The sequence below is a fragment of the Meleagris gallopavo genome, chromosome 3 (assembly GCF_905368555.1).
Source record: "Meleagris gallopavo chromosome 3, MGAL_WU_HG_1.1, whole genome shotgun sequence".
Lineage (NCBI taxonomy): Eukaryota > Metazoa > Chordata > Aves > Galliformes > Phasianidae > Meleagris > Meleagris gallopavo.
In genome coordinates this window covers 79,674,162-79,698,249 of record NC_139406.1, presented here as the reverse complement: position 1 = coordinate 79,698,249, position 24,088 = coordinate 79,674,162, and the positions used below count along the sequence as shown (strand labels likewise).

Sequence of the window (24,088 nt, the reverse complement as noted above, 5' to 3'; positions counted from 1 at the left end):
ATGGGGTTTCATCAACAAGTACAGACAGAGCAGCACTTCTGGGGAAGACCAGCCATCTGCAAAAAAAAGATCCATGGAACAGGTTGCCACAATCTTTCTTTTCCATGAGGCTAGCCTGTTTCTTGCATAAAACAAAATGATTCCTTCCCTGGAATTTTCCTCTGTATTTTCACTCCTCCATGATTCCCAGTGGAATCAAATACTAAGGCATCATTATCTAGTCCCTTATCTATTTATTGTTACAAAACTCCTTTTACATCATTCATTTCTGACTCAATAAGGACACAGCATAAGCTTCAGAATTCTAGCTCTTGCTACTATAGTTTTTTTAATACCACATTTATTTAGCTCAGTGTATAAGATAAGAGGAACACCCAGCTTCTGAATATGCAGTTTTTGTGGTAGACAGACCTTAAATACAAATTATGCATATGGTGATCTGAATATGTGTTAATGTCAGAGCTAAACAGGTTTGTTTTTTTTTAATAAATCTGAATTAACATGATGTGCACTTTTTTATAGATCAGAGATGAGAGACATTGTAGAAGTTGGATCTAAGAAATACTTTTGGCAAACAGGGAAGCAGTTGCAAGTATTACATATATCGAAAAGTTTTAGCATGTGTAACTGTATGTTTATATAATACAAAAGAAAAGCTCATATATAAGAAACAAAATGCAAACAGAATTTGAGACAGTAAACTTTCAAGCCAAAATGATACAAGGTTCAGTTATTCAACAATGAGTCTTGACACGTTCTGAACCCAAACAGGAGTAATCTTGTGGTGCATTTACTGCACAGACTAGTTCAAAGTGGCATGGAATAGATGACCTTTAAGGGTCCCTTCCAACTCAAACAGTTCCATGATTGTATGATTCTGTGTTACAAGAGTGGGACAAAGGTGGGACAGTAGGTCCTACCACTATGGCCACTGCTGAGACTGAAAGCTGCTGAGAGAGAGGAAAACATCTATGAACCCCTAATGGTCTCCTACCTACAAGACTATTTATAATTTCATTATTATTATTTTTATGCTAGCAGTAGTATTAAACATCCCAAACAAGATTTGTAAATGTAATTCCTGTTGCACTGTAATAGTGGATTGCTATTATTGTCTTGCAATTGGCTAGCCAACCTGTAATACCCATTGTGCATGTAGCTCTCTCAACTCAAGTATGGTTTTAATGCAGGGACTTTCTAGTTTTCTTGATAATGTCTCTATTATCATGAGGCCTCTTATATAACTTGAGTCCCTTCCAAGGAAAGAAGTGAATTGTGACTGACACCAACAAATCACCTTTTTGGACCAAATCTCTCCAGTCCTCGGACACTTGAGAAGTCATTATGATCTCTCATATGTAAACTACTCTCAGATCTTCTCACCTACCAAGAGCTCTGACTTTCATGTAACAAGAAAAGCTTTCATTGACTTGCTGCTCTGGGTCATAAGAAGTTGTTATCATGTATCTGATCAGATCAGGAAGACTGGCCATGTATGATTGAGTATGGTCTTTTGAAAGAATTATGTCAGGTATTATTTAGAAATCATTTTAATCTCCAGAAGGTATTTGTCTCTACCTGAAGTGGCTGGTATCGAGGAACCTGCTATCAGGAAGCAATTTCCTTCAAGTATGTGTAAATTGTTTCAGTCCAAAGCTATTTAATTTCCTTCATAAAATAAGGGTCTCAGAGGATTGGGAAGGAAAGGGTGAGATGGAAAAATTGAGCGGACTGCATGTTATTAATTTTTAGGAGATACTTTTCTTGCTGTCCTCACCCATCCAAAAGTATGTCGGTGTGAGGAAGTAAAGGCTCTTTCACCCAGCAAGTAGGATTGGAAGTTAAATCCTTAAATTATAACTGAAAATTTATGTGGTATATTTCTCCACAACATGTAGAAGCAGCATAAAAGTTGCAAACTACAGTCCTGTATATTTCCAATGTAGCCATTAAAATACAGATTGACTCCTTTTTTTTTTTTTCTCTCAAGTGACTGCATAAATTACAGACCAGTAAAGGTTTTGTCTTGAATTTATTTATTTATTTATTTATTACCTTATCATATATGAATTTCCATTAAATGTTCCCTCCTTAGTTACTGGAAGAAGCTTGGCTGCCTCTTGCTGCCAGCTACACCATTGGGGTCTACAATTCTTTTATTGCTAGAGATGTTTCTTCATCTGCTTGGTACGCTCACTTTTCTGGTATATAAGCAGAGGAGAATTTCCATGTAATGGGACAGAGTGACAGATTGAACAGGGTGAGGGAAATTTTTTTTGGTTACTGGCAGTCCTCTACCACTAATTATAGAAGAAAGATATGGTAAATATCTAATAGATCATCTAGCTGAACTCCCTCTCAGCGTGAGATGATTCCCTGTGCTATGCTTAATTTTTTTGCTCAGAAAAAAAAAATGTAAAGGCTTTGCATTAGTTTCCATATGGGCTTATTTCATAGCACTGTTTCATGCTATAATTTCTACTCAGGGAATCCTAAGTAATTTCTGTCCACCCTTTCCATTTTACCTGCCAGATATTTGTAGAGTGTTATGTTTTCCCCTAAGTCATTGTGTTGCCAGCTTTTTTGACAATAATATAGGTAGGGCTGTTAGACCCATCTACAATTACAGCTGCCCATCACTTCTTGTTATAAAGTCTTGCCTCATGCTGCTGACTTTGATAATCTGCGCAGAAGTTTTGCTCTCTATGTGAATGCTTTGAGCTTTTTTCTTCAGAGACTATTGAGCAGCACAAGTAAGCCTTCACTGAAACTGGTATTAAGGGGAGAAAATCTCCTAAAAGAGAGAAAAAAGTGAGTTCATTGAGTTCATTTCCCTTGAGAAGTGGTAACAAACAGGATTTGCAGCAGACACTGGTCACTTTGTTTCTGGGGGAAGATCACCCCTTCTATTAGGTCAAGCATTAGGACTTTCCTTTTTGCCATCCCATATCATCCCTGTCAAACTGTAATGCTGTGGAAAAAATATATATATATATTTTTAATATATATTTTAATACATATGTATGTATATATCCACTACTTACACAAGTTTAACAGAGTTGATGACATTCTTTAAAATATCTGCCTTAATCTAGCAAACTCAACAGCATCAGAGCACTGATGCAACTGTGACTCCCCTTAAGTGACTGAGATTGCTTTAAGAGCACTAATGAGGTAGAAAAAGAGACTTTATAGTTTTTGTCCCAGCTGCTCACACATTTAGAGGCCTCAATATCAGGAGTGAGAGCAGGAAATTGGGCTTTTTTGTGTTCTCAGCATTCCCTTTGCTAAGAAGTTTCTAGGCAGAAAAGAAGAATGATCTGACTGATGTGGAGGGACAAGGAAGGTGGGAAGTGCTTAAAGAAGAGTAGAATAAGAATAAGGAAGAGGTGTGAGTGAAGGGAGAGGCCTAAGGAGCAAAAGTAAAGACAATCAGAAGAAGTATCATACAGAGAATGAGGGAGAGGATAAAAGATAGGGGAGGCAGGAGCTGTGGGAGAGAGAAAACCAAAACAGGAATTAGACAAGGGGAGGTAAATATGAGCCAGGATATGAGTATGGAAAAATACATTGTTGGTGGATCATATAGCTATGGGCTGTATCATTATGAATATTCACAAAGGGACTGAATTAAAATTGCACAGGCATTTCCTACCACTTGAGAGCTTGATTTTGCAACCTGAACATTCTTTTAACATAAATTTTTAAATGTAACTCTCTGCAGATATAGTCCAGAGTTATGTATTTAGATTGTGTTGTATACATATAATCACAGCGTCTTTGAATCGAGATGCTATGGTACAACACGCTCCAGGCTCAAGCCTTGAGCTCTTTCCACGTGTCTATAGCCTCACTTGTATTTGATCAGTATGTAATCACTTTTGTCACTCTTCTCTGAATTCCTTCTAAATTACTAAGGAGTTGCACAAGATTGAATATAGTAATTTGTCTGTGGTCAGACCAGAGCTATAGGGAAATAGTCTTATGCTATATGTTTCCTTCCACAGTTGATAATTCTGCCAGTTACCCTCTTTTACTGCCATACTACACAACAAATTCACATCTAATTATATGTTTGGTATCATTCCTCCATTTCATTAGTACTTACCTATGTTTCTCTCTACTGCCATGACTATTTCTACATGGAAAATAATCCAAATGTGTGTGAAGGTAGGCTGGGGGTGGAAATAAACAGTAGAAAACAATTAATAATTCAGAAGAAGCAGCAGAATTTGAACTGCTATTCAAGAAGCTGTTCTACTGGTTGAATCTGCTGGTGATTCCACCACTCTCCAAGTCTAAAAGGAAGTCTAGAGAATTAAAAAACCAGTCTGGCTTAAAGGGAAAATAATCTTCTGTAAAGATTATGGTAATATAAAATATTCTTCTTTTAATGGATTGAGTTGGGACCTTAAAGACCTTCCAGTTCCCCCCACTCTGCTGTGGGTAGGGCTGTCCCCCACCAACTCAGGCTGCCCAGGGCTCCATCCAACCTGCATTCAACACTTTGAGGGATGGGGCACCCATAGCTTCTTTGAGCAGACTGTGCCAGTGCCTCACCGCCCTCTGAGTAAAGAATTCCCACCCTAACAAAGAAACAAAAAGATGATAGTAGTAACAATAAATAATCTGAGGTGTAAAAGACTTCAGCACAGTTAAAAGGAAACAAAAAGAATGTGTACGCAGTACTGAGGAGAAAAGAATTAAAAACGAAAGTTTTGATTGATTGCTAATGAAATTTGACCAATGAAGGAAGAGCAAAAGTGCTGAATAAGTGTGTATGGTTTATGTTTGAAGGAAAAATATGAGATAGTGTTATACAGTAATGGAATACTTTCTGCATGAAGAGTGACAAAGAATGATAATAAATAGAGCTACCACAGCCAGACATTTTTAAAATCAACAAGTTCAACTAGTATGTCTATAATCACTATAAAAGAGTTAGGGAACACCGGGAAAATAGAGAAGACTAGAATAAAGCTAATGCCATACTAACAATCAGACAACTCTGATTCTACTGAGTCTTTGCAACAAATTACTTTAGCCTGCTGCTTTTAACAAGTTTTTGGGTAGGATATAGAAGTTGTACATTTTACACCATGCAGAGATTAGAAGGAAGATAAATAACACAGAAGACAGACAATTGATATGGAATGACCTGGTAAGTTAGTTGTGGTGAACCTAAATGTTTTGGGATGGGAAAATGCAATGTTGTGAACACAAGAACAAGGAAAGCAATCCATAAAGAACTGAGGTCATGGTCTGAAAAAAAAAAAAAGATGGCTGAATTGGATAGTCAGCTTAATGCATGCTGTAGGCTGGGACACTGATGTTGTAGTCAAAAAGGCATTGTGGAAACCTTTGTTTCTCGAGGTTAAATTACTGCTGTACTGGAATTACTGCGTCCAGTTCTGCTGCTTGCTCATTATTTAGTGGAGAGAAGAAAACAGGGTATTTAGATATATAGGAGAACATTAAAGGTCTGATTTAATATGAATATATATATACAGATGAGAACAAAATTTGATAATAAAGGGTTTCTCAGTCTAGCAGACATAACACAATCTAATGATTGGAAGGAGAAGCTAAACAAATTCCATGAGAAACATGGAACACGTTTTTAAAATCAGAACAGAGTGCCAAGTGTGGTGGTGCAACTTCTATCACAGGAATTACTTTTATCAGGGTTGGATGCTTACTAAACCACAGCTGTTGGAGATGAAGCAAGAATTAAATCAGAAAAAATACTTAAGTTCATGTTGCCATTTTATATTAGATAATCTCTTATTTCATGCTGTACTTACATTCTAGGAATACTTTAACCTAGAAGCATAAATTTGAATATTCTCAGGTTAAACATCCATAGGTGACTTCTGCTTTTGTGTCCCTGATTCTAGAAAGAGTGTATTGTTGTGACAACTGTGGGATATGAAAATTCACACCACCTAATATACTCATGATTCAGGCACAGATCAGAAGGACTTTCCCACTCCTTAGGAGGATGGGTTAGAACTATCACTTCGAAATCAAGTAAAATCTTTATTTCTAGAGTGTGTCTCTGGTGTTTCTGACTTTCAAGCCCAGACTGTTACCTTTCCTTGTTATATGTTCACTTTTTCACATTTAAAATGTCTTCCTTTTCCACACATGAACAAAAATGTACTGGTTGAATTTCCAGGAGTTGAATAAAACCAGTTAGACTAAGCTTATCTGTAAATTTAGGCCTGTATGTATTCCTGGGATGAGAATGCCCATAATTATACAGGAAGTACATTCACAAACAAAGTAAACACACAGAAAATGTATTGAGAAATGTTTACATTTACTCATGAAGGTATAATAATATTATCTACAATGATTATAGGCAAACTCACGTGTTGTTCTCTTAATAAACACATATACATAATTTAACACACAGTAAATAGCAGCAGGAGCCCTTTCAAAAGTCTAGTGTGGGACCGTGTATACCAGACATGCACATCACAGTGCTCCTCTAAGAAACTCTGACTGGTTCTTTCTTTCTATGAGATGAAGCATCTTGGAGTACCTCACTCTGGAGTCTGTAGTATGTTCTTGTATCTTCTAGGTTGTACCAGCCCCCACACTCCACAAAATTAAAAAGTTAAAAATAAAAGATTTCGAAACAACAAAAATTATATAAAATTAACGTAAGTCTAACCAAACCACTTCTCTATCCAGTTCTAGTTTCACTATTCATTTAAATAAGACACAGGCTAAAAGATTTGTGGCAGCTATTTATGCTCTATTTGACAGATGCAGAAATGCTCCTATCAACAGGGCACCATAAATGTTCGTGTTTCAGTACATTTCTAGGAAACAAGGCTACAGTGGTTGGGTGATGAAGTACCTAAATTAACCTATGTGAAGCATACATAACAAACCAGTTATTCAACATGCTGTTGCTGTTTTCTTTGACATTCGATGCTGCATGGCACTAGCTAGCCTGAGTGCTCTAGAGAACAGATATCTGTTCCTGCCCTCAGAAAGAGTGTGTGCAAATCCTGTTGGGGTGGGGCACCCAAGATAAAGATATTGCAGCTTGAAAATGGTGATAGCTGCTGATCTGGTGCAACAAACTTGAGATGAGTGTCCAAAAGAAATGTATCCACCCTTTGCTCTTCATACTTAAATATGGTTTAAGAAATTATGTGCTCCAGATCTGGGATCATAAAACAGTTTGGAACCATATTCAAACACCACAAATTTATAAATACAAAAGGTAGGGGCCACCAGCTTCTGGATCGATGATTGCATCTTTGCAGGGGCAGATCCCAAGATGACTGAGTAGAAGTTTGTGCATTTCTCCCAATTTTTAGACTAATGTGCAAGTTTTGGATCTCCTGTGCTGACAGCTACTGGACAGTTTCCTTTTCATTCTGATCAGAACAGAATCAGTACCTTATAACTGATTTTCTCATGAAGACTTTTACAAAATCATTCCAGTATCCTACGGAGATAAAGAGATCCAACTCTACCTATGAGGAACCCAAGACAGAGACCTAATTTTAGTTCTTTAACTCCTGGACCTGGTTTATCACCCGCTCAGCATGAAGGGAAGCCCACAGTCACTCAAGCCTTCCCCAGTTCCTGTTCAGAAGTTGATGAGTGCTGGGTGGAACTGGCCACACAGCGGGTGCGGCCAAGGCGCCAACAAAAGAAGCTGATTCAGCTCATTCCCACATAATTTTCACTGTCTTTCCCTGCTGAAATTTGTGGGAGGGTTGCAGCGGCAAGGGCAGCAGCATCAGATCTTCCTCCAGCTTGCTTGGTTGTGGTAAGTAACAAAAGGAGAGCGGTAACTCCTGCACCAGTGGGAGTGGTTGGGAGTAGGTCTTCAAACTGAGCGGTGAAGGCTGGCCTCCCTGCCCCCCACACACCGTGCTAGGGTTACTCAGCTGTTTCACAATTCTGCTAATGGTTTCATCTCCTGAGGTCGGAGTGAGGCTTGTAGCTACTTAGTGACCAGTCTAAATAATAATCTTGTGCAGTGACAAATTAGAAGGGGCTCTGAAATACTGGCAAATCTCTGTCCATGGTCTCCAAGATTAGCCCTGGCCATTTAGGGAATAAACAACTGTGAATAATAATCTCTGGGAATAATCAGTGCCAAAACTCTTGCTCTTCGTTTCCATGCCTAGCTGCTTGTTCCAAAGTTCCCTTCTGTCCAGGTCTTAGGAAATCTGTGTGGATCCCTGATGCCTGACAGTCATCTGAGAGAAGGAAAACCAAGTGAAGGCCCCAGTTAGTTCTAGCTGGTATACAACATGCATAAGATTCATTGGAGTGGTCAATGAAGAAAGGTTGAGTAAAAAAGAAGGGGTTTAGAGGAAGACATTGATTATGATAGCTCTATACTCGAAGTGCTGAAAACAGAAAGTTTGAAAAACTCTGGATCCAATTTGTTTTTGCGAGCTGAAAGAGAAATATCAACGCTGTGGTTGAAGCAAATTTTATATTCTTATAATTATTTCTGCTCTTCTGGTTCTTTCATGCTTCTGTTCTGTGGAGGTTACAAAGTCAGCTGATTTGTCTCTTTCTTCTAGTTGCTGAACTGCATTTTATGCCAGATAATAATGCCTTTTCCTTTGCATTGCTCATCTATGTGAGCAGCTCTTGCAATTCCTAAGGGATTGTCATGAAACTTTGAATAGGAAATTATTTACAAATTTGTAAATATGAAAGTATTTTTACTAAATAGGGTTCTGTGTGATGACAAAATCCAGTAATCCTATGCTATGTACACCTGTATGTTCCTGGACAGTCCAACAATGACTATGTAGCATTTCATAGCTGATAACTTTCACAGCTGAAAAAGTTTGCAATTATCACAGAAGCAAAGCTTCAGTATATGGGAGACCTGTCAGTCCAGTCTAGCAGGAGTAAATGCATTAAATTATTTACGAGTAAACTCTGCTTCCTTCTAAAACAGGGGTGTGAGAATTGTTCCCAGAGGGAGTTTGTTTTCTAATTCCATTCCTTCAGTTACCATTAGTATATTGTCTCACATAAAACAGTAATTTACTGTATTTATTGCCTTCATTGTTTGCAAGGAGCTGTAACTTACCTTTTTGTTTTGCTTTAAGCAGGTTGTGAGACAAAATATGCTTTTTAATGTGAAAGAGGTGGTTAATTCACATTGTATAAAATAAGTCATATTTTATACTTGAAATATTTAAATGATTTTTAAAAGTTGCTTATGATATTTGCCCAAACAAACAGAAAAGAGTAGAAGTGAATATGCCACTGAAGATACCACTGTGCCAGCGTGCACACAGGCATAGTTGCCTGCATGTGCTCACTGAAAGTATTGCCCATTTTGTCCTTTGTGTTTGGGATCCTTCCACTGCCTGCGCACCCTGTGGGCAGCCTGTGGGCTCCTGTGCTCTGTAGCACATGAATGCCATTCCAGAGATCTGTCAACCTTGTCCTCAGTAAGAACTGAGGTGCCAATAGCGTTCGATTTCCATTATCTTCAAACAGAAGCAGAAGTAACTGCTGTGTTCTCTTGAGGAACTAGAAACACACATCAGCCTGCACCAGCCCAGCCTCTTGATATGAGCATAAACCCAAGACTGATTTGTTAACAACTCTGTAAAAATGACAGAGACCTGGAATGAGACCTGGTGGCATAGGGATGTGCTTTGTGTGTTTTGTGCCACCCACTGCCGAAATTTCTTGTTGCGGCACATCCCCATTGGCAGTCAGATGCTGGAAGTGCTGCTATGTGAGCTGTGTGAGCAGGTTCAGGCCACTCTCCTGACACTGAGGTTCCCTGTGCTGGATCTCCAGCAGTGTGGTGCACCATGGGCGCTGACAATCAGCACAGGAAGATGCAGCGATCTGCTGACACTGTTGCACAAACCAGCAGCCGGTCATGCATGAGAGGAGCAAGTCTGGCCTCCGGCACTCTGGCACTGCTGTGCAGCACAGCATGTGAGCTGAGGGAGCTGCAGACCTTTGCTGCAGCAAAGGGGTGTCCAGCCTGCTTTCCCACTCCTTGTTTCCATTTTCCACTACGTGCCTGCTTGATGCAAGAGCTCAGGTTTAGAAGCTCATGGGAGATAAGTTGTGCAAACCTTACATTTTGGTCATTCAAAGAGATGAATTACTTCAAATCCCTTTGGTTTGAGTGAAAATGAAGGTGCCCGAGATGCAGGAAGAAGTTTGCTATCATCTTACAGGAACAGCATCTTCTGCTGTTCAAATCTTCCACCCCATCCCACTCCCACCTACATATCTATCATGTACAAGATTAAATGCAGAGTGTAACAGCCACTAACCTAGTTAATATCTTCAGATTTGTCTTGCCCTGGGAATAGTTACTACCTTAGCTTCATTTTAAAGATTATAACGTGGTGTCTCAGCAGACAGAATCCTTCCTACGATCTTCTTGTTAAAGCCAAGTAATAATAGCCAGTAAAAAACGTTACTCTGTGCTATTTAGTGTCATTACTGCTCAGGGTTATGACAGAAACTACTACAAATGACTGATTATTTCTTTCCATTAGAAAGGAAATTCTTTATTTTTGAGGACCTCTAGTTAATTAGATTGGAGTGACTTTTGCCATGAAAAGTCTAAGGATGAGGTATGTTGTGCTTATTTCAGTATTTTTTAAAGTCATGAAAGACTTTCTTCCAATTTTGACACAAATCAAAGTTAAAACGAGAAAGCACAGAAAGTTTTATACTGTTTAAATGAAAAGGAATGGGAAGGTGAGGGGAGGAGAAGAAAGGAGAGGAAAAAGCACAAATCAGATTTTTACAAATAGTGAGAACTGATTTTGAAACACTAATTGTTGATCAAAAAATTTGTCAAAATTTAAAAAAAAAAACCTTGGGCACTTGCTTGGCCAGATATTTTATGTTTATGTTAGTGATACTCGAAGTATAGATCAGCATAACAATTTGAAAGCTAGCAGAATGATTCTAACCTTCGACTGGTTGTAGTGGCTCTACTTCCAAAACTATTTAAATGAATAATGAAAGACTCACAAAAAAATAACTGAAGTTATCCCTGGATGAGAGATGAAGGAAATTTCTCTCACTATTTTATGGGAAAGAAAGAAGGATTACTGGGGATGAAATTATAGTCTACAAGTCTATAAATGGAGCACAAAGTCTCATTCAGCTAAAATAGATCACTGAAATGAAATTAAATAAAATGAAATAAAACAAAATAAAATTATTATAAAAAATAACTGGAAGATACGCTAAATCAGGTTAGGGACACTTTTAAGAGTGGTTGTAATTAAACACTGGAACAACTTACCTAGGAGCGCAGTGAATCCTTCATCATTGGAAGTCTTTAAATCAAGACAGACATCTTCAGGAAGATATACTATCTCTACACTGCAGTTATAGCCTTGGCACAGTGATCATTGAGCGTTCTGTGGCCAGAATTATGCAGGAAGACAAACCAGATCTTGTAATGGTTTCTTCTGGCTCTAAGCTCTATCTTTGTGAAATATACCTTCCTTAATGTTTGTTTAGCAAGCATCATTGCAGTTGTACAGTATATAAAGGCAAAGCTAGGAGTGATATTTTAAAAGCAAAAAGCTGTGGAGATGGTAATTAGCCATAGAACTCTTGTAATTAGGTGACTCTGAAGACAAGGCTCCAAATACTGTTGCTTCATCACAGAATCACAGAATCACAGAATTGTAGGGGTTGGAAGGGACCTCTAGAGATCATCGAGACCAACCCCCCTGCCAAAGCAGGTTCCCTACACCAGGTCGCACAGGTAGGCGTCCAGGCGAGACTTGAATATCTCCAGAGAAGGAGACTCCACAACCTCCCTGGGCAGCCTGTTCCAGTGCTCCGTCACCCTCACCGTGAAGAAGTTCTTACGCACATTCGTGCGAAACTTCCTGTGCTGCAGCTTATGTCCGTTTCCCCTCGTCCTGTCTCCACGTACCACTGAAAAGAGACTGGCCTCACCGCTATGGCCGCCACACCTCAGATATTTATAAACCTGGATCAGGTCCCTTCTCAGTCTTCTTTTCTCAAGGCTAAACAGACCCAGTTCACTTAGCCTTTCTTCATAGGGGAGATGCTCCAGGCTCTTCACCATCTTTGTGGCCCTCCGCTGGACTCTTTCCAAGAGATCCCTGTCTTTTTTGTACTGGGAGCCCAGAACTGGACACAGTACTCCAGATGAGGCCTTACCAGGCGAGAGTAGAGGGGGAGGATCACCTCCCTCGACCTGCTGGACACGCTCTTCTTAATGCACCCCAGAATGCCATTGGCCTTCTTGGCCACGAGGGCACACTGCTGGCTCATGGCCAACCTGTCATCCACCAGGACGCCCAGGTCCCTCTCTGCAGAGCTCCTCTCCAGCAGCTCATCCCCCAGCCTGTATTGGTGCATGCAATTATTCCTCCCTAGGTGTAAAACCCTACACTTGCTTGTGTTGAATCTCATCCGGTTTCTTACTGCCCAGCTCTCCAGCCTGTCCAGGCAATTCATGGCAATTTTAAAACTGCTTCTATCAAAGAAGGAACTCCCACCCTTTTCACTTTCCTAGATACCATATTTTTGAACTGTAAAGATTAAAAAAGGACATTTTCAACGGATTGGTTCCGTTTTCTGGCTTGTTGGAAATATCCAAATAATTTTGTCAGGACGGTATCTCCGATAAAAGCAGATTTTATTCGCGATTGCAATGGCGGGCGACCCGCAAGCAGGAGCACCTATGGACACAACATGACAGCCTTTATACCCTGTTTTCTCCCCCTTGCCTCCCCCCCCTCCCCTGTTTCCCCACTGGCTGGGTACTCCAGGTTCACAATCTTATCAGAGGACTTACATTTGTTATTTACTTGTTAATTTGTTTGTTATCTGGTGTCAGTCAGTCGCCATCCTCTTGTTTCCAAGATGTCTCAGCGCTCTTCTTGTATTGATATGGTGATTTGCTTCCAAGTCTTCGTTAAACAAGGAGCACCGGGGGGGAGGGGAGGGGGGGGGATGATGCCAGGCCTTCCGATGTCTCTTCAGGCGCTTCCTCGGGCATGCCGTGACTTGTTCTCTGGTTTGATCTCGTGCAGGATATTCTTGCAGTGTGTATGACAAAATATACATATATACACCTATATACACCTATATACACCTATATACAGAGCGTGCGTCCCTGGGAGGGGTCATCTAGACGATAAGTGACGTAAACTATCAGAGATCTTCCCCAAGTTAAGCAGAAAGACTCCCAAAAAGAACTATGACAGCGGAGATCATGAAATAAAAAAATATATTATCCAATTCTGATGCAGAAACAACATTTGATTCCCACAGACTTACAGTCCGATGTGCAAATTTTGGTACAGTGTGAACAAAAGCATAGAGATGTTCGGCTAGGAAGAATAGAGCATGGTAGGTTCAGCCTTTGGACATCTGTCCATAACACATGTCATAGAATCATAGAGTCATTACGTTCAAACAGACCACTAAGATCATCTAGTCCAACTGTTGACTCATCACCATCACGTCACATGAGGGTCCAAATATTCAGTCTTAGGGGCTCATGTCTGATCATGATTTCTGTCTACATCTGGGGAGTTATGGGGTTGAAAACCATAGAAATCCCACTAACAACCGGTTTTTATATCATACCATAAAAGAGCAAAACCTGCCAGTTTAATTCTCCGCTGTCACCAGAGAACATCTTGTTTTGCTTTTTGAGTTTCCTAAGGTACTTCATGATCTGGCAACTTCCTGCAGATTGGAAGGGATAAATGGCTGGAAATGAGGTGAGAGATGAATGTAGCCTCCATTGTTACCATATAATTTCCTGTGCTTAGGATGTATCTTCATTGGGAATTAAAATAAAGTTCCTGTTGCTCTGAAGAAGCTGATAGCAGTATTTGTCTGGGAGTTTTAGACCAGATAAGATTCTTGAGGTTTCTGTGTCTTCTCCATCCATAAAGGGATGTAAGTGCCATCTCTCCATTGAAATTAATGAGAATTAGGCGCCCAAATATCTTTGTGGATTTGAGCCCTCGTGTTCTAATTACTGTGGCAATTAAACGTGCTGAAAAACAGGTTCTGCTGCAGAAACTTTGTCTACACTAAGGCCTGGTGAAATATTTATGTAAATTTTCTTTCTAGACATGGCTTGGCTTTGCAGTGATGACTGTGCAAAACTTTTCTGACTGAAGAGGACACGTATAATATGGAAGGCCCTGAAACAAAAGCACAGTAAGCACTTGGCTTAGGAAAGGTTCTAAGATACATATTCATGAACTGTATGTCTTGTTGAACGAGGCAAGATAGTTACAAACAAAATGATAAGAGATAACCCAAATAATGCGCTCTTACATAATGCAAATAGTAGTATACAAAGAAATTGAATTTTGTTTTCAAAAATTTCTTCTGTAGCACATGATCTTCACAAAACCACTCACCTTTTCATTGAAGGCCACAGGACTCTATATCCAGTATTTCATGTAACAGTGTGTATTTATGCACAAATATCCAAATTCTGTTTTCTTTCTTTCATAGAGAAAGAAGAAAATAAAATGACTGCCTATTTACTCAGCTTTTAACTGTTTGGGGCCAATATAATTACCAATACTATTCTTACACACATACGTACTCCAGAAGGACCAATGTTAAAGGAGACACCTTCATTCTGAATTTCCTAACTTCAAAGTAATGAAATCCTTAACTTCAATACCACAATAATGTAGTTTTCAATGTTAAGTACCTACTCTTATTGTCAGTGTATAGAACAACCTTGGCCAAAAAAGCCCAATTAGGCCATGTAAATGAAGTGCGTTTTCAGCCAGTCCTACTGGGAAAACCAGCTTTGTCTGAATGGCTGTAATTACAGAGTTGATGGGGAAGGGGGAAAACAAATTTGCTATGCATGAGCCCTTCCCAAGTAGCCTTTTTTTTTCTTCTAGTGCTTGCACATCTCCAGTAATGGTATTGTGAAGGTGGGGGAAAAAAAAAAAGACTTACTTCTTTACACAGATTGTGTTAAAAGGCACCTCTTTGAGAGTCTGAATGGTACTTGTCATAGGAGAGGTGATGATGCATCCTTCTGTCTACTTCTCTCTGCCTGACAGCCTCATTGGGCTGCCTGTCATAATAAGCAGCCCTTACAGCTACCCTTCTGAGTTCATTTCAGGCATTCACTTCCATTTTCATGCTCAAGCCCCATCTTTTTATTCACACCCCCACCTCTCAGCCCTGAGAAAGTCAAATAAGAAAAAGGTAATTCCAAAAAATGTATGTTTTTTTTTTTTTTTTTTTTTTCTTCTTAGATATCCCAGGCTATTACTTTCTCTTTTTCACGCCTGCTCTTGGAAACATACACCTCATCACCGGTCTGGATTTGTTTTACCTGTTGTGTTACTTGAATTCATCGAGAAATAGGAGTCGATTTTTTTAGTGCTCTGCATTTGCTCATCTGAATTTGCATCACAGTATGTGGCTTCCTTACTGCATCTCTGGCTCGCTTGTAGGGCTGCCTCTAGCTCCTGACAAGGAGAAATAGGGCACCATTGCAATTATCTCTAGGGATGCTTCCTACATGCAAGCCACTCTGGCTTCTGTGACTAAGGGTTCATGAAGGTCACGTAGCCCTTCCTTCGATACATCTTCCAAATTATTTTTACTTCATTTTACCACTTTGATTCCTAAATAGTTCAGATTATTTTCTGCCCATATCATACACACCAGTCACTCAAAAGATGCCTCTTTTCATAAATATAAAGCTATTAATCACGAATCTTCTATTTACGAGTCACTGTATGAGTGACTCTTTCATATATTAGTCATAATGTAGTACATAGCTTTATTTCCTTTATTTAAAAATAGCTAATGATCCTCAATTCAATGTGTATGTTAATGTCAATAATATCAGTGTCTATTTTGCAATGCTAAATAAGTGAGGGGGAAGGGATTTGACAGATGAGTTACTTGGTTTGAATTGGTTTTAGTCTTAGGGTTTTTGTTTTGTTTGTTTTGTTTTATTGTTTTTGTATTCTGTTCATGCAAACTCTCACTGAAAAAAAGATATAACATACACAGTGAAATTACCAAACTATCCAGGTTTTCACCAGCCCATTAAGGGCATTTCTGGCCATTGTTAAATAAGAAGTGTAATGCATAAATATTTTATTATGTCATAAGGTAACTGTCTGTTTTATGTGAGCTATGAAAGGAACTAAAAGCAGTGGAGTCAGGAAGGAGGGGAAAAAAAATGAAATAATAAGGAGTATTTTTGCCCTTTGTGGGATCAGTTTGTTCGGGCATTGAAGTAGACAAGGACACACAGGTTTTCTGGGTCATGATCTGCACTTCACCACATCAAGATCCCAACTGTACTTGAACACTGATCCATCAGCATTTTTTTTTGCCTGATTCATGCTGTGCTCAGTAAAACCTTGTGTATGGGCATGTGATCCAGGTCATGAAGAGAGAGAAGCATGGGCAGAAATGAGATTTCCCGGTGAGAGAGCAGAACCAAGTGACCCTAGGGCTGCTGCCACTTGAAAAGGTTGATGTGTTCTTCCCAAAAGGAACAACTGTTTCCAAACAAAGCCTCTTTCAAGACTGATAACCACAGAGGAAAATTAAAGTCTTGAATATATGTAAAAGATGCCTATACTTGTTTCATGCTTTTCAACTAAGACTGTGGCAGTGCCATTTCACAGCTAAAGGATACAGTTTATTTCCAGTTTGGTGTCAACAAGTCTAAGAGTTAACCAAGACAACACCGCTCTTATTAGGTCACTTAGTCTTTCCAAAGACTAAGCTTTAAAAGATGTGCAATGCTTAAAATTCAGACTTATGGATGTGAATGTGGTGGGTCAGAGCGTGCTTCTCACTCAGGCTGGAAGGCTTGGTTGAGTTGCCTCAGATCAGGATCCAGTTAGAGCAGTCATAAAGATCACTGAAGAGCTCTGAAGTCTCCAAACATACTGACCTTTTCTTCCTTGTACTCCAAAGATCTTCTGGTCCAAGTCCAGGTTCTAATGGCAGGCACATTTCTGCCTGTCAGCAGCTCCAGCTAGCACGCAGTGGTCATGGTGGTGATGGGGTGATAGCTGAAAGAGATGATCTTAGAGGTCTTTTCCAACCTTAATGATTCTATAATTCAATGATTCTAAGATCAGATGACCTCTTTTCAGGATGGACTGGTTTGTGATACACAGGGTAAGGCCGGATTGAGGTCAAGCTCTTCCTTATGTAGAGCATTAAATGTACTAGATCGTACAAAAGTAGTTATCTGTGTGTCTGCGTGTGTGTGTTTTAAAGTATTTTGCAGGAGAGCCACTAAAGATCATCTGTTACATTTCCATTTTTACCTTTATAGCACGGCTTTGTGTCCTCCTCCTCCCTTCCCTCCCCCCCCCTCCCCCCATATTTTAATTGGAAACAATTACAACATTACAACAATTTGGTGAGTTTACCAGTGCACCGGGTGTCTGAGATTCTCAGTAACATTTATGGCACCTCCCGGGCCACATACTATGGGTAGGCATTTAATGCTCATATTGGAATGGAAAGTGCACTTTTCTGCAAAATGAAATATACACATTAGAAAGATATTTCCTTTCCCTGAACTTAATGTGAGACCTCATATCAGTAGCTATGTAAATAAATCTTTCGTGCAATAAAAACTTGTTGTTTGTAGTCTGTCACATTAAAATAAAGCTTTGAGCACAGTGAGAAATCACAAATGGAAAACTTATTTACAAGAAATCAAATGAAAGAAAACTCCTTTAGAGCTAAACACCTCCACTGTATGGAATTGCTGTTTCATATTAGAAGGAATTGTAGCGAGATTTAATATTCATACATCCAGAACACTGCCATTTGCTAGCAATGAACCTTTGGAATAAGAAAGAAAAACATTTGCATATAGGAGTTAATGTAAAGATTCCTGAACTCATTTATAGCTTTTTTTTTCCACTGACTTCCATGCCCTTTGATCCAGATTAGCCTTCCCAGAAGTGCTGGAGGGAAGCAGAGTGTGGAAGCGAGGCAGTGAGAGGTGGTGGCTCTGTCTGGCTGGGGGTGATGACAGGACAGGGGGCTCAGGTTGTTTTCATTTTCTGAACTTGCGGTTGGAATGTGGGAAGAAAGGCTGCCACCTCTTTTATTGATATTTGTTTGGAGAGACTCATTATATATTACTCCATACTCCGTATGTGTATGTGCATGTGAGGTTTTTCAGAACTTTGGATGAATGCCTTTTATATAGCATTTTTAAGATCAAAATCTACACAATTATGTGGATTCCTGCATGTAAATGATTTCAAGGAGTCTGGTGTTTTAGCATTTTTAATTTTCTAGTAGATTTTATGATAGCATAAAGTGATAAATTATCTCTTGTGGCTGCCAGCGCTATTTAACTATCTGCAGACATGCCATTAGCAGCGGCAGCCCATGCCCAGCGTTGTTCCTCACCCCTCCCCAGGAGGCTGCTCATGGGGTTTCCAGGGATCTCCTTGTGCCCCTGGTACCACGGGAGCAGGGGAGCTCCAGACAGCCCCGCTGTGCTCAGCCATGGGGATGTTTTCCTGATGCACGGTGGAGAAAGCTCAGAAATGAGCATCAGATAGTATTGACTTTCCATCACTACTGGCCTGCGTTAAAAAACGGTGACAGAGGAGAGAAAGGTTCCATTTCCCATTACCAGATATCCAATCCCCCTAGAAAACATCTGCTGAATCTGGGACCATGCCATGGCATTAGCTCCTCCGTTGCATGCTGTTTCATTGGCTGTTCTCAGCGCTGCCCTGTCTATCACAATGCAGAATCTCTTTTCGGAGACGTTTCAACCACATCATTAAGGCCTCCAGCCCCGTTTCTCTTAAAATCGGTGGTAGCAGGGTTTGCTTTTTGCCTCTGGCGCACAACGTGAAGTTCGGAAACTTGACTCTGTGCAGTGTGTAAGAAAGGGAACAAAAGTTTCCCGATGATTTCATGTGACAAAAGTTGTGCAAGGAAAAGAAGCGGGCCTGCAGAAACCCTGTGCGTTGCCGTGTTTATATTCCCAAGGAACTCACGCCGGAGTGCCTCAGACACATAACCGAGCGCTCCTCAAAACGCTCATTACTGAAGACAGTAAAAGAAAATGGTCTTTAGAATTCACGTGATATACTACCAACTGGAGGGAGAATAATGCAGAAATACTTTCTTGATGATGTGTGCTAAAGCAGCAGGCATTTAAGAGCAATGGATGTCAATCTCTGAGGTTTTTGTAAAGAACTGCAATTTATGACGTGTTAGGGTAAACAGTTGGATTATATTTCTGAAATGCATGTTCCATCAGGTAAAATCATTGTGATTATGGGCTCTCGTGCTTTAAGTAAGTCAGTTATGCACTAAAAGGCTGAAATTGTAAAACAAGTATGCTTATGCTTAACTGCTAATCCCTCTTTGTATCTACGCTGAGTAAACTACAAGAAAAGAGAAACTGCATTAAACAGTAAAGGCATAAATGGCATGTTATGTCATCTTGATAAACAATGGCTGTTACACTGCTTTCCTTCAAGAAGCGACTGTGAGTGTCTCTGTATTCTCCCTCAATGGAGAATGTGCCTGACTGTAAAAAAAAATGGAGGAGTATGGTAGTTACTTTGCTCACAGCAACACTTTCTCTCTGAGCGCCGCTGCCTTCCCTTCGGTTAATCGGGTCTTATTGATCACAGAAATCCCAACTTGTTGCTCTAGCAGCCACTCTACTATCACGCAGAATACAAGTTTAAAAAACGGCGACATAAAACTTGCTTCAAGTGGTTTTTCAAATGTTTGACAGCAGAAGATAATAAACGAAAATAAATCTTCAGTATTTCTCCTAATGCAATTTGTGGCATGTCAACGTCAAAGAGTTCTAACAACAAATCAACAAATATTTGAATGAAAACAATATACATAACTTATTTTTCTATATTGGAAACAACTGTCAAACAATTACTGTGTGACTCCATGAATTAGTTGGTTGTTTTGAAATATTCCTGCTAGGGTAAAAATGGAAAAAAAGGCTGTAGGGGCCTTTGAGCCCAAACATATTGTGTCAATCACCAGCATGTGCAATGTATCTGAGCCATGAGGTTAAAATTTTCTTTGTAAATTATTTCATAAATAAATAATTTGCCTGAAAAAGTTTATGAAAATATTTTTGCCTTTATTAAGTTCTCTCTGTTCTGTTGTGGTGAACACAAAGCGATTGATATTGACATCTTCTTGATCTGCTTTATTTTAACTTGAAGTGCAGAATGTATCATGCAAGCACTTTTCTCTCAAAGATACCGCAACATTCACTTTCTGAGAGTGTTTCCCTGGAGTTATAGGGACTCCTTTTGCCCTTCTTAGCCCTATTCAGAATGGGGTCTGCAGTTCCCCCTAAAAGTGTCCACACTGAACATGTATTTTAAGCTCAAATCTCATGTTGCACTACAGGTGGAAGACATGTGTTTTACTAAGGGTTTCATGTTAGAACCTGCTCTCATGATCACCGACCTTTGTGTTTTATGTCAGAACGTGGATGAAATGCAGGAGCTGAGGTGTGGGGCATCGCTTCTTGTGCCGAAGAGAAAGCAATGGATAGCAGAGAAGTAAAGGGGAATAACCCTGGTTTGAGTATTTTCCAGTCCAGCACTTTTGAGGTGCCCACCAATACCTGCTGGCATTAACCCTTCGCAGCTCCACGAGGTGATGGTGGTAACAGAGTGGCAGAGCCCGAAGCAGAGCATGCGGGACAGATGCACCGAGCTGTTAGAGCTGTGCTCGCTGCACTCATGGGAGCAGTTTGTCCGACTGCAGTTCAGTTTGAGGAGAGATTTACGAAGGCAGAATCTGCACAGTAGTGCGGTGCTGCAGAACGTGGCCCCGACACCACAGCAAACTCTGAGTTCTGACGTTACTTTTCTTGCTTTGTGCTGAGGCTGTGGGGAGCCCCACAGAGCCCTCACCTTGCATGGAGCCCATAGAGCGCACCCCACACCTATGAGCCTTGCTGTCCGCCAGGCAGTCCTACAGCAGAAGCTACGGGGAACTGAGTGCTGCCGGGCGGTTTACGTGAGCAATCGCTTTGCCCATCTGCCAGCAGGTCGAACTGAGTGCGTATGAGGAATAAGTTTAGAGACATCGCATGCATACGGGAAGGCTCCGTGTGCCTCTCTAGAGGCTTTATCCTTTGTAGCTCACTGTGTGTTGAGGATAGACATGTAAGGAAAGCGTTATGTCACATTTGGGGGGAGCAGCTCCATCTCTGACACTATCGGATTTAACTCTTTTCCAGCAGACCAGAGCAGTACTGCTGTGTGGGATCCGTGTAAACCGTGCGGACAGGAGGAAAACCCACTCCGCATGAAGTCCCCTAGGAGCAGAAATAACAGTGTCCCGGTGCCCAACGCACGTTAACACCCCTTTTCGTGCCCGCTCCTTCTTTCCCTGCGGTAGTTCCGCACGGCCGGGTTCCGTTCTTCGTGCTGGGGAGTTGCGCGGCTCACCCGCCGGCGGTGCGGCGGTGCCGGCAGCCCCCAAGCCCGTCCTGCGTCCCTCGGCGCACGCACAGGGAAACGGGGGAGGGGAGGCATTACAGCCTTCCGATGGGAGCGACGGAGCGGGGCGGGGGATGCGGCCGTGGCCTGCGGGCTGCTCGCCCTCCACTTCTTCCTATGCCCGCGGCCGGGCCATGCGCGCTCCTTCGCTCCCTCCCCTCGCGCCGCGCGTGCCCGCGGGCCCGGCCCGGCGGCGGCGCTGAGGCCGCGGCGGAGGCGGCGGCGTTGGGGGGCGGCGCGGGCCGCGCGGCGGGGCCGCCTGCACTGTCTCTTTAAGGGCGCTCCGTCTGGGGTGGCGCTTTCCTCCGCGAAGGCTCCTTTGATATTAATAGTGTTGGTGTCTTGAAACTGACGTAATGCGGGGAGACGGAGGTCCTGACAAGCGATAACAGTCCCTGATAACGCGCCGGCCGCCCCGCGCTCCCAGGCCGCCGCCTCGCCGCCGCGCCGTGCCCCGGCTCCGCGCCCCCCGCCCCGCCGCGCCCCCGCCCCCGCCCCGCGCCGGCCCCGCCGCCCCCTCCCCGCGGCGCGGGGCCGAGGGGGGAGAGGAGGCAGCAGCGCCGCGGCCCCCCGCCCCCCCCCACCCCCCCGCTCCCCGGCCACCGCCACATAATCCGCGGCCAACTCCGCCGGCAGCAGGAGACGGTTCATGGCTCGCGCCGCGGCTCCACCATCTTCCAGGCTGCCGGGGCCGCCGCTGACGGTTAATCAACAGGTACGGCGCGGGGGGGCGGGGGGGCGGTGGGGAGGGCGCCGGGGCCGGGAGGGGGCGGCGCGGCGGCGGCCGGGGCTGAGGGGGGGGCGCGGGGCGGGGGCGCGGAGCTGGCGGCGTGTGCCCGGGGCGGGGGGGGCAACTCCCCCCCCCCCCTTACATTGTGCCCCCCCGGCAGCCCCCCCGAAAAAAAAACAAACAAAGCCAAAAAAAAACAAAACCCCAACAACACCACCACGAAGGGGGGTGGGCGCAGCCGGTGCGCTTCTCAGGTTTCAGAGGGATTTTTCGGTGCCCCCCACCCCGACCCGCGCCCCCCCCGGCGGTGGGTCAAAGCCATGTGCCATGGCCGGGAATGGGCGAGAGCAGAGCGGCGGCGGCCCCGCCGCGCTCGGGAGGGTCAAGTTCAGGGAGGAGGGGAGCAGCCCACGGCGCGGCTCTGCCCGGCTCTGCCCTCCCCGCTCAGCGCTGTGCCCCGGCCCGGGGCGCTCTGGGGGGAGGGGAGGGATCGCGGCGCGGCGCGGGGGGCGGCGGCGGAGGACGCCTCGCACCGAGGAGCTGCGCCCGCACGGCCCCGCGTCGCTGCCGGCAGCCGTAGTGCGGAGCGCGACGCGCGGGGCGCGGAGGCAGCACCATGAGCAGCAGTAAGTTCGGGGAAAAGTTTTTTCCTTTTTTGTTTTTTTTTTTTCCCCCCGGGGGGCTGGGGTCCGTGCACACCGCGGTGGGATCGGTATCGTTATGTTTTGTTTTGCGTGTTTTGTTTTCATCTTTTTTTTTTCTTTCTTTTTTTTTTTCCTTTTTTTTTTTTTTTTTTTTTTTTTTTTTTTTTTTTTTGCAATCAGAGCACGGAGAGACGTAAAACTTTTCCTTCTTAAAGGCGAAGCTCTGCCCGCGGCGCTGCCCTCCCCGGCAGCCCGGAGCTGCCCTGTACTGTCCGCGGTGCAATGAATGGGGTGGGCGCGGAGCTGCGGCTCCGCAGGGTGACGCCAGGGGCTTTTTTCCAGGCACCGCGCAACTTTTGGGCCCCCCGGCTTTTTTTTTTTTTTTTTTTTTTTTAAATATATATTTAAAATCAGTGATGTTTTGGTAAACTTTGGAGATAGGGATGAGCTGAAGGGGACGTATCTCAGTGCCATCCCAGTGGGTCCCAGCGCGGCAGCAGCCAGAACAGCCCCGGTGTATCCCGCTGCAAAAGGAAAAGTATTTCCTACTCCAAACAGAGCGTTTTGCGTCTATTGGAGGTGCGGAGCGCACTGCCTCCGCTGAGCGCATTTGGAAGGCTGATAGGAACAAGCAGCAATTCCCTACACTCCGGTTTTATTTTATCGAGTTCAGTACAGGAGCCACCGAAGTGCCATCCCGGCAGCGCTCCTCAGCTGCAGCCGGGGATGTCGGTGGCATCATGTTACTTTCCTGTTGGTTTTAGGAAAAGTTGAGCGCGCAGCAGAGGCTGCCAGAGTGAGACATGGCGAGGGGCAGCGGAGGAGAGCGGCGGGCAGAGCCAGGTCCTGACGTGGCCAAAATGGGAATGAAAGGCGCAGGGCTCTGGGCTGCGGCGAGGTTCCCTCGTGGGTCCGGCAGCACGGATCCCACCGGTGACATTTAGGGAAAACCTCACCGGGTGAGGAGCTTTTTTAAGTGCTCCGGGTCTGTGAGTAAATAGAGGGCTTGTTTGAGAACATCAGCTATTTCCTGTAAGTTGTGATGCTGACAGGACTGTCTGGAAATGATATCAACACTTTGAAAGATTTTTTTTTTTCTTCTTTTTTTAACGCTGAATGAAAGTTTGTTAATAACGCGGTCAGACCAAAGCAGTGGAACATTTCTCTACAGAGTGAAAAAT

At 42.9% G+C, this 24,088-nt stretch overlaps 1 protein-coding gene across 6 annotated transcripts in view; it reads left to right on the top strand.

Annotated features, from left to right (window-relative positions):
• The first annotated feature begins 22,118 nt into the window (after positions 1–22,118).
• TRPS1 (transcriptional repressor GATA binding 1) overlaps positions 22,119–24,088 on the top strand; it is a 211,281-nt gene continuing 209,311 nt past the window's right edge. For 4 of the 6 annotated variants that reach the window (XM_085221598.1, XM_085221601.1, XM_085221599.1 and 1 more), the window contains exon 1: positions 22,119–22,248. Coding sequence is in view for 1 of the 6 variants with exons in the window: in XM_085221597.1 (XP_085077723.1) it covers positions 22,880–22,889 (10 nt within the window). In the remaining 5 variants the exon portion in view is untranslated. Of the gene's footprint in view, positions 22,249–22,522; positions 22,890–24,088 lie in introns of those variants that run through there. The other 2 variants (XM_085221597.1, XM_085221593.1) reach the window with 1 other exon arrangement.